A 17353-nucleotide genomic window follows, 5' to 3' on the forward strand; every position below is an offset into this window, starting at 1 on the left:
ACTAAGTGAAACCTAGATAATGACATTTATGTGTGCAGATAACCATCAAATATTTATGTTAAGAAATATGTAAGCCCTCTACGTTAATTAAACACAAAAAATGGAATATCAAAATGCAACTGATGTTTATATGCTAATTATTTATGTTTTACAAAGAGTTTTATCCAATTCTATGAGTGTGTGTGTGCTTGAAACCCCCCCCCCAAAAAAAACAACAACAAAAAAAAAACTAATGGATAGTATGACGTAATGATGACACATACATTCACATGTCATAGAACAGTATTCTCTAGCCTAATAATCAGCATCATTAGATGTACAAGTAATCAGGAGGTGTTTGGATCAAAAATGAACCAGAGAACTGTACCATGAAATGAAATTCAGTAAATGTAAAATTTATAACAATAATGTTCACTACATGAAGATAAACAAAAATCACTCCTCACCTGCTGACTCTCAAACGTCCACGTGCTGTCCGGTAGTGACGCATCGAGCACGCTTAGAGTGTTTGTAAAGTCTGTGGTACTGCTGGGTTTAACAAGTGTGAAATCACTGAATTCGGACATTGGAGACAGATAGGAACCGAACGACTGACTCTGAGACATCATGTCTCCTCCCAGCACCTCCACATATTTAATGGGTCCGTCAGTGTTGAGCTGGATCTGCAGGTTTCTGTTGGGGTTTTTATATTCACCATCACTCCGTCTCATACAGCAACTCGAGCTGCCTCTACTGCTTCGAGCGCATTTTACTAACAAGACCAAAAATGTCAGCAAACACAACAAGGAGACGGAAGCAAGAGAAATGATGAGATATAACGTGATTTTGCTGCTTTTCTTATCGGGTTCTGTGTGTTTGTGTCTAAAGTCTGAGATTGGTTCATGAAAGCCGTCCTCTATCAGTATATCCACAGTGACTGTGGTGGACTGCTCCGGTTCTCCGTTGTCCTTTATCTCTATGAGCAGTCTCTGAGAGGAGTCGTCATGCTCTGAAACAGAGCGCTTAGTTCTCACTTCTCCTGTATGTAAAGTGACAGTGAACAGAGACGTGTCCGTGGCCTCCGCTAACCGATAGGAAATCCAGGCGTTATGGCCCGAGTCAGCATCCACTGCTGTGACTTTAGTAACGAGGTGTCCTGCTTTAGCAGAGCGGGGCATCCTCTGATGAGAGACAGAGCCCATGAGTGCAGAGGGGTAAATGACAGCGGGGGCGTTGTCGTTCTGGTCCACAATAAAGACATGAACAGTAGCGTTGCTGCTCAGAGACGGAGAGCCGTGATCTTTCGCTTGGACTCGGATCTGGAACACTTTCATCTTTTCGTAATCAAATGAGTGCATGGCATAAATGCTCCCATTATCCGAGTTTATGTATGTATACGAAGAGACAAATACGTCTTGAACTTTTGAGTCCAAAATGGAGTAAGAGATTTTGGCATTTTGGTCAAGATCTGGGTCATTTGCTAATACAGAACACAGTATTGACCCATGTGCAGTATTTTCTCTCGTGTAAACTGTATATGACGTTTGGGAGAAAACGGGAGGATTATCATTGACATCAGATATACTAATTTTTACAATTTTTTCTGCATGCAGGGCTGGCAAACCAGAATCAATTGCATTTAATTTGATCTCGTACTCAGGATATTTCTCTCGATCTAGTTGACCGTTTGTAACCAGTGTGTAACGATTAGATAGAGAAGGGTTCAGTTTAAATGGTGTACCGGAAGCCACGCTGAGATTAACTTTTCCGTTTTCCCCGGAATCTGCATCTTTAGTGCTAATTAGCGCAATGACGGTGTTATTTGGGGAATTTTCGGGCACTGGACTCGAGAGAGATGTAATGACTATTTCTGGAGCATTGTCATTAATGTCACTTATCATAATTTTTACACTACAATGCCCTTCCATCTGCGGGTTTCCTCTGTCTTTGGCCACCAGGTCGAATTTGTATAAATTTGCTTGTTCGAAATCGAGTTTCCCCTTTACACTAATCACACCTGTAGTCGGGTTAATATTAAAAATGTCCTTTATTACGTCAGGTGTTTTGTCCGCAAAAACGTACTCGATTTCCCCGTTTGCTCCCTCATCTAAATCAACAGCGCTAACCTTGATAATTTCATTTCCGACGAGTTCATTTTCAGCCACGTTTGCTTCATAAAAAGATTTCTCAAACTGCGGCGCGTTGTCGTTAACATCAAGCACGATGACATTAACTTCACAAGTGCCAGATCTCCCCGGTTTTCCGCCGTCAACCGCCGTCAGTATCAGTTTATGAGTGGCTTGCTTTTCTCGATCGAGCGGTTTGTCAAGCACTAACTCGGGAATTTTTATGCCATCTTGAGTTTTTACATTTAAAACAAAATATTTATTGCCTCCCAGAGTATAAGACTGCAAAGTATTTGATCCGACGTCAGGATCGTCCGCGCTCTCGAGAGGAAATTTCGCACCAGGGTTTATTGACTCAGGAATATTTAATATGCGCTGATTATAATGAAAACTCGGAGTATTGTCATTAATGTCTTGTATTTCAATCTCAACGCGATGTAACTGCAGGGGATTTTCTACAACTGCTTCCAGAGGCAATAAACACGGCACTGTTTGCCCACAAAGGCTCTCTCTATCAATTCTTTCATTCACAATAAGCTCTCCGCTCTCCGCGGCCACACTGAAGTACTGCTTACCCGACTCGGAGGCTATTCGCAGTTTACGATCTCCGACCTCGGATAAATCCAATCCAAGGTCTTTAGCGATATTTCCAACCACCGAACCTCCCCTCAGCTCCTCTGGGATGACATAACGGACGTGCGCCTCTATTGTATTCCACACAAGAATGAAATAACAGCAATATATCCTCCTCCTGAAAAATAACATCATTCCCATCGTGCCTCGGACAACGCAAAACGATTATCCAGTATGTCCTAACGTTACACAGCGTTTATGGTAAAGACAAAAACCCAAGTCGTATCTTGCATACATGTTCCAGTGTAAAGGAATAGCTCCTTTTGTTGGAAACGCACTAGCTCAGGCTTTCCCCTAGCACTGAGCACAGCATAACAGCACACACAAGGGAGGGAGTAGATCCCTTTGTGTAGCTCTGCACTTCATTGGTGCAACCAAGCTCAGCGACAACCAGTCAGATCCTGCTTGTGTGTTAAAGGAGCACAAGCCTTTCTGTACAGGCAACGAAAACCGTGAGAATTTTGAATAAGAAAGATGTTTTGATGGGTAGATAAAATGCAAATGACTACAGCTATAATATTAATAATAAAAATAATAATAATAATAATAATAATAATATCATTAAATATAAGTAAATAATATATACAATCTAAAAATAATATAAATATTATTATTATTATTATTATTATTATTATTATTATTATATAAATCAATATAAATGTATATATAAATAATATAAATAATAATAATATAAATATATTTATTATTATTATTATTTTCTTCATATGTAATGTAATAATAACAAAATTAAGAAGAGAAAGAAGTGTTGAATACAATAAGATTAATAAGAATAATATATTTGAATAATAAATAAAATAATAAAGAATTCTTCTTCTTTTTCTTCTTAATATTTATTATTATTATTATTATTATTATTATTATTATTATTATTATTATTATTATTTCTCTTCTTCATAAAGAATAACAATAATAAGAAAATGAAAGAGAAATAAGTATTAAATATAATGATAATAAAAATGATAATAATAATAATAATAATAATCGAATTGCATTTCATCTAACTATATTATTATTATTATTATTATTATTATTATTATTAGTAGTAGTAGTAGTAGTATTGTTATTTAAGTAAAATTATTTAAAAGCATATTGTTTAATTGTGTTTTATCCATTCCCTTAAAAATATGTCTTAATGATGTAACTCAACACAGATTTCCGAATGACTCTGGACTACTTGGGCTATATCTGCCGTCATGTGGTGGCAAAGAGGAAACGCAGCAACTGCATTATAGATTGCACGAGTGTGTGTGTCTGAAGATAAGAAAGAGATCGAGGATTATACACAGCATTAAAAGATTTGTACCAAAAAAAATAAATAAATAAATAAATAAAATAATAATAATAATAATAATAATAATAATAATAATAATAATAATAATAAAAAAGCAAAACGTATGTTAGTACCAGACAACCGACACTAAAAGAAAATATATAGACTAGGCTTATTTTTCTATCCGAGCTGATCTTCCAAGCAACAAAGGAAGCAACCATGAGACAAATAAGAGGGGTGATTCTGGCACTCCGCTGCATTTCAGCACCACAAAGCTGGACAGCGCCACACAGGCGGCAAAGTCGTGCAGTTGCACTCCATGGCAATGTTTCTCAACGAGGCGTGTGTTTGTGTTTGTGTGTGTGTGCGAGTGTGTGTGGCGCTAATGAGACAGATAGACATAAAGACATCTTTGTTTTAAAATGAAGCAGGGTTATTTAATTCAGTAACAACTGAATATAATTGTGAAATCGTTAACTTTTAAATTGCTACAAATTATTAAACCAACAATGCATTTCTTTCTTTCTTTCTTTCTTTCTTTCTTTCTTTCTTTCTTTCTTTCTTTCTTTCTTTCTTTGTATGTCTTTGACAATTTGAGCATTTGTATTTAAAATAGAACACCAAACAATCCCCAATTTTTTCATTTCTAAATTCACCAAAACCTGAGACATGGGAACGTTAATTTCACAACAAGTCAATGTTGGAACACTCGGAGATATATTTATTATACTGCACTTAAGGTGAATTAGTCCCATATTAACTGACTATCTTAGATCTTTAGCAAATAAATTTAGCAAGTTAAACTAATATCAAAAAGTCGAATGAATGAGTATCTGCATATGATCAGTATGAGATGTAATTAATCTGCACAAGGCTGTAGTGAGACATTAGCTGAAATTGTATTGCCACTTTTTATCAACTGTTTCCAAACATGTGCTGATGACTTACCTTGATTAGGAGTCTGTTATATAACATATTATAACACACTACATATATAAATAATGGTTTCAAGAACTAATCAAGAGCATTATACTAAATGTTTTTTTCTTCTTCATTATGTTACTGTACTAATGGATGTGTTGATGTAAAGTGCACTACTTTTTAATTATAATTTCATTTGTTATGATGAAACAGTGTATAAAGAAATACTGTTATATGCTGCTTTAATGCTGTAATAGAAATAGTATACCTTGAGCTTTGTAATTTCTTGGAAATGCTATATGTTTCAATGCTTTCCGTGTAGGTTCTGGTTATTTGAAGGTATTTTCTTCTATTTTATGGATGGTGTGTGTATTTTGCAGTGCAGTGTGTGTGCATTATTAAAAATATATAAGTGCTTACCTTGTTTGGAGAAACACAGGAAATTGTGGGTGAATTTCATGGAAAGAAGGGCAGAAAAAAATTGTTAGACAGGTTTACAGCGACAGTGTTACATCTTGCATATCACACATGATCAAGAACTATAAATGAAAAATCAACAAAACATAATATCCCACATAAAAAAGGAGCTTAATAAAAGAACGATTTATCATAACAAACACAAGAGGGAGCATGAGAGCTGAAGACGTAGTACGCATGCGCATACATAGACAAAGGGCGAAGGAGGGTGGTAGAGAGAGAGAGAGAGAGGCTGAGGGAGGAAGGGGCTTTAACACAATCAGCAGCACATCGAACTCCCAGTGGAACTGATTCCCCCCTCCTTATTGAGATAATGGACCAGTCTACCTTGAGACTAGTCTGTTGCCATGGAAACACATCCACCTCATGTTGAGATTAGAGAAAGAAAAACATTATATGTCTGATAATCTGTAGGTGGGGAAGATGTTTTTTGAGAAGTTTCACAGAGATAATGCTGTTTAACAGAGAAGGGATCAAATGCAAGGTTAAATTGATTTTGAGGCCTTGTAAACAAATGTGGGATAAACACAAAGAAAAAATACAAACAGACTAAACAAGCATGTCTACTACCGTGAAATACAAACAGCTCGACAACTTTTAGTGCAGGATTTTATAAAGGAATCATAATTAGATATATAGCAGACTGATATATGTGCAGCATTTATCAGGTGAAATGAAAACAAAAGGTTTCCCTGAAGAAGCCACTCCCTGCTTCCTCTTCCATATGGATGTGTTTCTTCTCCTGCATTTTACACAGAGCAGCTACATCAGACAGAAAGGCTGCAGCTGTGCTTTGCATACCAGGTTGTGAATGTTGGGAAGTGCAGGAGTTTGTGAATTATAGAGAGAAGGTCCAGGATTGTTTCACCATTTCTTCTCAGAACCTGGTATCAAAGCAGTAATCTTTATTACTGACTTCTTTAATTAGGCTATTTGCCTTGTCACAGTAATATTTGTCAGAATAAGTGAGCTTTTTAGTTTTGTGTAAACTCAGGAGGATTGCTAGTTAACTAAAGTGTTAAATGTAGTATAAAGTATGTTATACTGTGCGATTCGAGACCTCATGCTACCTCTAGAGAAAAAGCTAGAGAGTATCAAGCTTGCAGGACCCTGGACAGCACCAACATGGCACTTGGGCAAATGGACAGATTCTTTCTCTATTCATTTCTAAATCTGCTGAAAGATAAAATGGATAAAATGAGCTTTCAGAATGAAAGACAATGAGCCGATGCGTGTGCGTGTGAGTGTGTGCGTGTGAGTGTGTGTGTGTGTGTGTGTGTGTGTGTGTGTGTGTGTGTGTGTGTGTGTGTGTGTGTGTATTTTACAAAGCATACCCCAGTTTATAATGGTAGTAAATATCCAGTGCTGATGTGTTATACTAGATATGTGGGGCTGTCAAAAATTCTACAGAATACTGAGCTGTCAAAAATGTAATTTGTCTGTCAATAACATCCACTGAATTTTCAGCTTCACGAACACATAAATACAGTTCACCAAAATGACGACGAAACATTTTCTCTTTATATTAATATCCATGTTAAAAGATTTTCCTGGTCCACTCTAAAAACATCAACATTTCCAGGACCATGTGATCATGTTTCTTTAAGAGCTCTAGACAGTGTATCCATGGCAACCAGTATGACCTGGCACAGTCTCACTGCAGCAAGCAGCTCACTCAAATACACCCACATTTTAATCCATGAAACAGAAGCAGTATAGTCCACTGTAGCACTGGCTCCAAAAATCCTGACCAAACTAAGGCTGCCAATATGAACAAAACCCAGGCTGTGGTCAGACAGATGTGTCATTAATGCAGCTGTGCCACTCCCAGTTCTCAATAGGCTTTAACAGAAAAACCCAATACAATTTGTTGATACTATTTACAGAACAAAAGGGCAGCTGAGAATTTTTACAAGACGTCTTCCATGTCTCCTTCAGTACAGATCAGTAAATCAAAGATCTCTGTATACAGTGTGACTCAATGAGAGAGAAGATTTAATACACTGCACAAATGAGAACACTGACTTATTTATTATATAGAAACATTCTGTCTTGGCTGGACATTGAGTTTCCAAACAGTAAACATCTTTATGCTTATGTTTGATGGAATGACTGTAATACATTTAAAAAACAAATCTGCAAAGAAAGGCCATTCCTGCAGCAGAGAAAGCACTAGATCAGACTATTAGGGCAGTGTGTGTTCGTGTATGTGCCTGTGTGTGTGTGTGTGTGTGTGTGTGTGTGTGTGTGTGTGTGTGTGTGTGTGTGTGTGTGTGTGTGTGTGTGTGTGTCTGTGCGAGAGAGAGAGAGGGAGAGAGAGGAAACTGGGTCAGTGTAAGCCATGCAGTGATGTGTTTGAAGGAAAAAGACAAACCTGTACTAATCTTATCAAGTTCATACAAATTGTGCATTGTGTATTTTTTTTAAATATCCAATACTGTTTCAAAAATAATACAACTCTCTCTCAGTCCATATAAACAAAGCTATTTTTTCATACTATTTTCTGTTTAAATAGAAACACAACCAAGATGACCTGTTTGGGACTTCAGGATGGACCACAGATTACCTGTGCACAAAGACTGCAATTAAATCTCCTGGGAAGAAGTCTCACCTCTGAGAGCAGGTCAGTGTCCTCCACTTCCCTTTTTTCTCTCTGCACAGTGCCCATGAGACTCACACTCCCGAGTGTGTTTTGGCTGTACGGCCTGATGATCTTTACGTCACTCATCCTCGAATCAGTGGTTCCGCACATCTCATAGTTATACATGTGTTGCAAAGTGCCGTCCGCATAGCTTGGTGGGTAATAAGGAATAACGGGAAGATTTGCTGCAGATTTATAGAACAGTCTATTCTGCCTCCATCTGTGAATTTTTACTGATATGATTGCAATTATTGAAACAATGAACAGCACTGAAACAGCAGCCAGAGCTAAGATTAAATAAAAAGTCAGATTATCATTGTAATTGTTGTCACGAGCGAGGTCTGTGAACTCTGAGAGCACTTCAGGGAAAGTGTCCGCTACAGCTACATTGATGTTAACTACAGCTGAGCGAGACGGCTGTCCGTTATCCTCCACAACTACAGTGAGCTTTTGTTTCACGGCATCTTTATCGGTGACCTGACGCACAGTTCGTATCTCTCCATTCTGCGCTCCCACTTCAAACAGCGCCCTGTCTGTGGCTTTCTGGAGTTTGTAGGAGAGCCAGGCGTTCTGTCCAGAGTCCACATCAACAGCCACCACTTTAGTGACCAGATAACCCACATCTGCTGAACGAGGCACAATCTCAGCCACCACAGAGCCACCGGTCTGTACTGGGTAGAGGACCTGAGGAGCGTTGTCGTTCTGATCTTGAATTAATATGTTTAATGTTGTGTTGCTTGACATTGGTGGTGAACCTCCATCTTGAGCTTTGACTTGAATTTTAAAAGATTTGAGTTGTTCATAATCAAAAGATTTTACTGCATAAATCACTCCACTGTCTGCATTTACTGAGATATAGGATGCCAGTGGTGCTCCATTTAACTCTCCATCTACAAGAAAATAAGACACTCTAGAATTCAATCCCCAGTCTGCATCAGCTGCTTTAACTCTGAGAACAGACATGGAGGCTGCATTATTCTCAGCTATATACACGTTATAGCTTTCCTGCTCAAACTGTGGTGCATGATCATTCACATCTGATAGTTTGATGGAGAGTAGAACATTACTTGAAAGAGCTGGGCTTCCAGAATCTACTGCCGTTATAGTGATGTTATAGTCCGCTATGTCTTCCCTGTCCAGTGCCGAAGCTGTTACTAGGTTATAGTAATTACTTAATGACGTCACAATTTTGAACGGAGTGTTAAGCTGAATAGAACACGTGACTCTGCTGTTGTCGCCCGAGTCAAGGTCTTGTATGTTTATCATGGCTACAACAGTGCCAGGCTCCGCGTCTTCGGAGACAGTACTAGAAAAAGACATGATTGCGATTTTCGGAGCGTTATCATTTACATCAATGACGTCAATCAATATTTCGGCGGTGTCCGTCAGCCCTCCGTGATCTTTAGCCTGCACTTTGATCTTAAACTGCTTATGTTTTTCGTAATCCACATCACCTGTAAGTTTTATCTCTCCAGATTCTGTGTCAATCGAAAACAAAGCTTTTTCAGTTGGAGTCGCGTGCTCAAAATAATACCGAACATCTTGGTTTGACTCGTCGGCATCGGTCGCACTGACTGTCGTTATGACTGTACCTTTCGGTGCATTTTCAACCACAGATGTTTTATATAAGCGTTGTTTAAACACAGGAGCGTTGTCATTGGCATCGAGCACGACAACGTTTATTTTCACAACGGCAGATCTCTGAGGTTTTCCGCCATCTAAAGCTGTCAGTGTCAAATGATGCTGCGCTTTCTCTTCTCTGTCCAGTGCTTTCTGAAGAACCATTTCTAGATTTTTGTTCCCGTCCACGCCATTTTGAACATTTAAATTAAAATGATCAGTAGGCTGCAAAGTGTATTTCTGTAACGAATTTACACCCACATCTGGATCAATAGCACTCGCTAAAGAAAAGCGAGCCCCAATGAGAGCAGACTCACTAATTTCCAGATTTATATCGTTTTCCGGAAACACGGGTCTGTTGTCATTTACATCTAAAATGTCTACCGTAACGCGGTACAGCTCCATCGGGTTATCAAGGATCACCTCAAAACTGACACTGCATGCAGACATGTCTCCACAAAGCTGCTCTCTGTCTATCTTTTCCTTTACAACCAGCTGTCCTTTCTCTTTGTCCAGTCCCACGTACTGATTGCCGTCCGCAGTGAATACACGCGCTTTCCCCGATACCAGTCTTTTCGCATCGAGGCTAAGATCCGTAGAAATACTTCCGATAAAAGAGCCAACGGCCATTTCTTCTGGTATTGAGTAACGAATTTGCCCGCTTACAAGGTTTGAAAACAGTACCAAAGCACATCCTGCCAACATCCGCAGTCTAAGCAGCCTGCCTTTTTCTCCCGTCTCCATTTTAAACGTTTCAGACGTCCAACAAAGGCAATAGTGAAATATCAAATAGGGAAATGATAGAAATATAATCCAAGATCACTTATTCCATGAAGCACTTCCTTCTGACTACTAGTAGATCTCACTAAAACATCACTGAAACAGAGAAACGATAAAAGTGGGCTAGATTTAATGTATCGTGCGTCTTTATGTTGCTGTAAATACAGGAGCAAAATTCAATGCAATGGACAGCGACACTCAGGGTTCGGTTGGAGTATTACAGTTGTCTAGAAGCAGTGCATCAGCGATTTGTCAGATTTTAAAAGAAAAAGGAAAAGAGCAGGAAATATGGTCCTAATAATAATAATAATAATAATAATAATAATAATAATAATAATAATAATAATAATAATAATAAATATCTCATATTACGTTATTATAAAGGCCTATAGCACACACAATTCCTGTTCTTATGGAAATAAATTTATAAATTGTTGTTTAAAGTTGGTTGCTTGCTTTCAAACTAGTACTTTACAAGGCAATCTCACCTCTGAGAGCAGGTCAGTGTCCTCCACTTCCCTCTTTTCTCTCTGCACCGTGCCCATGAGACTCACACTCCCGAGTGTGTTTTGGCTGTACGGCCTGACAATCTTTACATCACTCATCCTCGAGTCAGTAGTTCCGCACATCTCATAGTTATATATTTGTTGCAAAGTGCCATCCGCATAGCTTGGTGGGTAATAAGGAATAACGGGAAGATTTGCTGCAGATTTATAGAATAGTCTTTTCTGCCTCCATCTGTGAATTTTTACTGATATGATTGCAATTATTGAAACAATGAACAGCACTGAAACAGCAGCCAGAGCTAAGATTAAATAAAAAGTCAGATTATCATTGTAATTGTTGTCACGAGCGAGGTCTGTGAACTCTGAGAGCATTTCAGGGAAAGTGTCCGCTACAGCTACATTGATGTTAACTACAGCTGAGCGAGACGGCTGTCCGTTATCCTCCACAACTACAGTGAGCTTTTGTTTCACGGCATCTTTATCGGTGACCTGACGCACAGTTCGTATCTCTCCATTCTGCGCTCCCACTTCAAACAGCGCCCTGTCTGTGGCTTTCTGGAGTTTGTAGGAGAGCCAGGCGTTCTGTCCAGAGTCCACATCAACAGCCACCACTTTAGTGACCAGATAACCCACATCGGCTGAACGAGGCACAATCTCAGCCACCACAGAGCCACCGGTCTGTACTGGGTAGAGGACCTGAGGAGCGTTGTCGTTCTGATCTTGGACTGTAATTTTTACTGTCACGTTACTACTGAGTGGAGGGGAGCCTCCATCCTGTGCTCTGACACGGAAATGGAAGTCCTTTAACTGCTCGTAGTCGAAAGTGCGCACGGCGTTAATGACTCCACTATCAGCACTAACTGACACATACGATGACACAGGAAGTCCATTGACGGTGCTCTCTTCTAAAATATAAGACACTCGAGCATTCTGGTTGTAGTCTGCATCACTGGCCTTCACTGTGAATATAGAGAGACCTGGTGTGTTGTTCTCCACCACATAGGCCTCATAATTATTTCTCTCAAAAACAGGTGTGTTGTCATTAACATCTGATATGTGTAAACGGAGAGAAGTGCTGCTGGACAGTGAGGGAACTCCTTCATCAGAGCAAGTCACAGTGATGTTATACTCAGCTTCTCTCTCTCTATCTAATTTATTATCTGTGTGCAAGCTAAAGACATAATTAGATGGTGATGTGATAGTAAAAGGGATATTATCTGTGATAATACACTGAACTTTGCCATTTGCATCTGAATCAGGATCATTTACTTTGAACATTGCTATAATTGTGCCAGAAGCAGATTCTTCAGATATAGAACTGGACATTGATAGGACAGTTATAGATGGCTTATTATCATTTATGTCCAACACATCAATTATAATTTTACATGAATCGGAGAGGCCTCCATTATCTTTTGCCTGAATTTCAAGTTGATATTGGTTTCGTTTTTCAAAGTCAGCCTGCCCGTTTAAAATAACTTCACCGCTGTATTGATCGACAATAAACAAATCTGACAAACGATCTACTGTTTTTGACATGTAGTATGTTACCCGTCCGTTAGAACCTTCATCCGCGTCAGAGGCGCTCACCGTGATTAATTTGGTCCCTTTAGCTGCATTTTCTGTTAATGTAGCTCTGTAGAGTTTCTGTGTTAAGATAGGAGCGTTATCATTAACATCTAGAACAGTGATGTGTATCTGTACAGTACCAGACAGAACCGGTTCACCTCCATCCATAGCAGTTAATAATAATGTAAATGTTTCTTCCTTTTCTCTATCAAGGTTTTTTTGTAAAATCATTTCTACACTTTTACCTCCGTCTCCATGAGTTTCCAATTCTAACACAAAATGATCTGTCGGTTTAAGTGAGTAGCTCTGAAGTCCGTTGGTACCGACGTCCGCATCCATTGCTCTCTCTAACATGAATCTCGCGCCCGTCACAGCCGACTCGCTTATTTCAAAACGAATTTCCTCCGTCGGGAAAACTGGAACATTATCATTAATATCCTTGATTTCGACTGCAATTGTGTACAGTTCCATCGGATTCTCAAGTATCATTTGGAGATGCAGAGCACAATGCGTTATTTTTGCGCACAAAGACTCCCGGTCTATTTTTTCTTTTATAAGCAGCACTCCTCTTTCTTTATTCAGCTCGATGTATTCCGTGGTATCTCCGGAAAATACACGCGCTTTTCCAGATTTCAGTCTTTTCAAATCTAGCCCCAAATCCTGAGCAATATTTCCAACCATCGAGCCTTTCGCCATTTCCTCCGGTATGGAGTAGCTGACCTGCCCGAGCACGGAGCGAGAAGAAAGGAGGATGAAAAACAATACCGTGTGCCACATCGCTGCGTCTGCCATTTTCTCAGCTAATCAAAGAGCCACGGAAAAATCCTCTTTTAGTTTTAATGACTTCTGAATATGACAACATTCACCCGGAGAACCGCTCTCTAATATCGCAGACTGCACTGAAAACGACTGACAGACGGCGTATACGTATTTTTTTCCCCGTACTGTCTTTCTTCCTCCCCTTTCTGTGGGTTGGTGTGTGTGGGAATCGGAAATAAACGCGAAAAAATGAGGCTACGTTGATAAACAGCGGCCCTTTGAGTCACAACTAGGAATCACACACTGATTTAATATACGTTCTAAAAAGTAAACTGGAATATAGTTTGAAATTACGTTTAAAATAATAACTTTAATTCTGATATAATTATGGTCAACACTGCATCGGATAAAAAGGTTTTAGTTTTCTTGTAATTTTTTAACAACATGGCACTATGTGGCAAAACTAGCGCCTCTCCATTTACTGTACGATAGAACAACATGGACGCTTTTTACCCAGGATATAATAAAAAAGAAGCGTGTAACAGGTGAAATATGTTGTGGCTCCTTTAAGAGCAGAGCGGCATTTTTCATGAGTACTGCATGTGTGCAAGACCGATGATTATTTCTTTATTATTTCTGTTTCTCATTTTTAAGTTATCTTCTGATTAACAAGTAACGCTGTTGCCAGGAGAATAAAGGACGAGTTGTGGAACTGATTTCTGTTGCAACTGGAGTTAGGCGAGCTTTCCCTTAACCCAGACTCAACGCCTTACTTGCGAAAAAATATACACTGCAAGTGGAAGAACATGACCTCGGGTTCAAAACGCACAGATTTATATAGATTTTTTTTTCACTAATATATTATGTTGTTTTAAAAAAAAAATAGGTACGAGCTGAGTAAGATAAATGAATGACCTTTTTAAAATTCGCTGTGCAGAACACGTGGTCTTGAAAATGTCCATAAACACCATAAACATATAATGTTTGCATAACATATATATGTGTATATATAGCTCTATCTATCTATCTATCTATCTATCTATCTATCTATCTATCTATCTATCTATCTATCTATCTATCTATATTGAGAGAGCGAGAGAGATTATATATATATATATATATATATATATATATATATATATATATATATATATATATATATATATATATATATATATATATACCTACCATATAGACTTAGCAGTATAGCATTTATAGCTGTTTTTAGCTGTTTTCAGACTGACGACAGTGAGTAAAAGCTGAGCTTAAAAAAATCAACATGGTGTATTTACTCTGGAGTTTCGAGTGTATTAGGAATCACTAAAACACTCTGTTTTCTGAGTGTAGAATATTTACAGTCACTCTTCCTCGAGTCAGTCGTCATACCAGCATCATAATTATACATGTGCGGCAGAGTTCCAGTAACTCCTGTGTCTGTGTAACCGGGTGGAAGCCTTTCTTCTCTGGTCTGAGAGTTGCTATAGGGCTGGGTATGGGACACAACCAGGCAAAATCAAAGCTTCCTTGATTAACAACACGAATGATTTAATAGGGAGTTTAAATAAAAAATGTTATAAGTTTGAAGAAATATTTAAGTCCAAATTTCATTCTGATAAACAATATATCTGTCTGACAGTTGTTTATTTAATTTTTTTCTTTCTACAAGTTACTTATTTATTTTAACATTATGACAGTTTTCGGCAACAGAATGAAGAATTTCTTAGCCTTATTTTAGCAAATAATCAAACACCATGATTATTTTCATTGGCTTTTTGCACCTATTGTTTGAAGCAGGCACAGTGTGCACAAAACAGAAATATGTGACATAGAGAGATAAATTGATCTTTTTACACCATGAGAGTAAATTGCACATTATCTCTGCGTTTTCAAGTTTTGTGATAACCTTTCAGATACGGGTGGGTTTCACTGACAACTCTGTAATGCATCAGTAAACAAAGTTCATCCAAGATCTCACGCCCACGCAAAAAATTCAACGATGTTGTGTCTGCAGCAGCTCCCACTGTATATTGAAATATGTCAGGCTTACAACTGACCAAAACAGCATAAATCTCCACAACAGCTATTATTTATAATATAAAATCCATTTGGCTCATCAATTTGAGGGTCACATGCCCTCTCAGATTGAATAGGCATGACGCCGCTGTTTATTTTCCTCGGATGTAACAAGGTTGAAGAAAAATGAGGAGAAAAATGTAATGCCGTGGGTAAAGAAAAGTCTCACAACTGAAAATGACATTGGAAAGTCTTTGTGTGATGCATAATCTTGAGAGAAAAGTGTATTTAGAGCAGACCCTTACCATTTCAGGAGAATCAGGATTTTCAAGAAGATTATTTTCCTTCATTGCACGCTGCATTGTTTCTGTAAAACTGCGGTCCATGACTAAAACACTCTGTCCTCCGAGTGTAGAATATTTACAGTCACTCTTCCTCGAGTCAGTCGTCATACAAGCATCATAATTATACATGTGTGGCAAAGTTCCAGTAACTCCTGTATCTGTGTAACCGGGTGGATAGTACGGAATAACTGGGAGATTGGACTGATAGAAGATGCGCGATTGTCTCCACCTGTAGATCTTAACTGAGATTATAACTACTACAGTCGTGATGAAAAGGAAAGAAACAGCAGCTAATGCTAACACTAAATAAAAGGTGAGGTCGTCATTATATTGTTTGTGGTGCGTAAAGTCTGTGAACTCTGAGAGCATTTCAGGGAAAGTGTCCGCTACAGCTACATTGATGTTAACTACAGCTGAGCGAGACGGCTGTCCGTTATCCTCCACAACTACAGTGAGCTTTTGTTTCACGGCATCTTTATCTGTGACCTGACGCACAGTTCGTATCTCTCCATTCTGCGCTCCCACTTCAAACAGCGCCCTGTCTGTGGCTTTCTGGAGTTTGTAGGAGAGCCAGGCGTTCTGTCCAGAGTCCACATCAACAGCCACCACTTTAGTGACCAGATAACCCACATCTGCTGAACGAGGCACAATCTCAGCCACCACAGAGCCACCGGTCTGTACTGGGTAGAGGACCTGAGGAGCGTTGTCGTTCTGATCTTGGACTGTAATTTTTACTGTCACGTTACTACTGAGTGGAGGGGAGCCTCCGTCCTGCGCTCTGACACGGAAATGGAAGTGCTTTAACTGCTCGTAGTCGAAAGAGCGCACGGCGTTAATCACTCCACTATCAGCGTTGACTGACACATACGATGACACAGGAAGTCCATTAACGGTGCTCTCTTCTAAAATATAAGACACTCGAGCATTCTGGTTGTAGTCTGCATCACTGGCCTTCACTGTGAATATAGAGAGACCTGGTGTGTTGTTCTCCACCACATAGGCCTCATAATTATTTCTCTCAAAAACAGGTGCATTGTCATTAACATCTGATATGTGTAAACGGAGAGAAGTGCTGCTGGACAGTGAGGGAACTCCTTCATCAGAGCAAGTCACAGTGATGTTATACTCAGCTTCTCTCTCTCTGTCTAATTCATGATCTGTGTGCAAGCTAAAAAAATTATTGGATGAAGATGTTATAATAAACGGAATATTATCAGTAATAAAACACTGAACTTTTCCATTTTCACCTGAATCCGGATCATTTACGTTGATCATTGCAACAACTGTCCCAGAAGGAGATTCCTCTGTTATTGAACTGGCCATAGACAAAACAGTGATGGCGGGTTTATTATCGTTTATATCCAACACATCAATTATTACTTTACATGAGTCCCATAGACCTCCTTGGTCCCTGGCTTGTACATCAAGTTCATAATGGCTTGTTTTTTCAAAGTCAGCCTGTCCTTTTAACGTTAACTCTCCGCTATTTTGGTGCATGATAAACATTTCATTCACTTCCTCCTCTTTGTTTGAAATGTAATAAGTCACCTGTCCATTTGTCCCTTCATCAGCATCAGATGCTCTCACGGTTGACAATTTCATGCCTTTCGGTGTGTTTTCATACACTGAGGCTTTATATAATTTCTGCGTAAAGACAGGGGCGTTATCATTAGCATCTAGAACAGTGACGTGTA

At 38.9% G+C, this 17353-nt stretch overlaps 2 protein-coding genes and 1 long non-coding RNA gene across 3 annotated transcripts in view; 1 reads left to right on the plus strand and 2 right to left on the minus strand.

Annotated features, from left to right (window-relative positions):
• Positions 1–8045, plus strand: part of LOC125139787 — a 31965-nt gene extending 23920 nt beyond the window's left edge. The window contains exon 3 of the long non-coding RNA XR_007138881.1: positions 7943–8045. This is a non-coding gene — a long non-coding RNA (uncharacterized LOC125139787). The remainder of the gene's footprint in view (positions 1–7942) is intronic.
• LOC113650345 overlaps positions 1–17353 on the minus strand; it is a 243721-nt gene that overhangs the window by 32790 nt on the left and 193578 nt on the right. The gene's annotated exons all lie outside the window — the stretch shown is intronic.
• On the minus strand, positions 366–3032 carry LOC113650306 (protocadherin gamma-C5-like). The gene has a single exon (XM_047805190.1). It carries the CDS (start codon positions 2877–2879, stop codon positions 381–383), a length of 2499 nt encoding a protein of 832 aa, XP_047661146.1. The 5' UTR covers positions 2880–3032; the 3' UTR covers positions 366–380.

The sequence above is a fragment of the Tachysurus fulvidraco genome, chromosome 20 (assembly GCF_022655615.1).
Source record: "Tachysurus fulvidraco isolate hzauxx_2018 chromosome 20, HZAU_PFXX_2.0, whole genome shotgun sequence".
In the NCBI taxonomy this organism is placed as follows: Eukaryota; Metazoa; Chordata; class Actinopteri; order Siluriformes; family Bagridae; genus Tachysurus; species Tachysurus fulvidraco.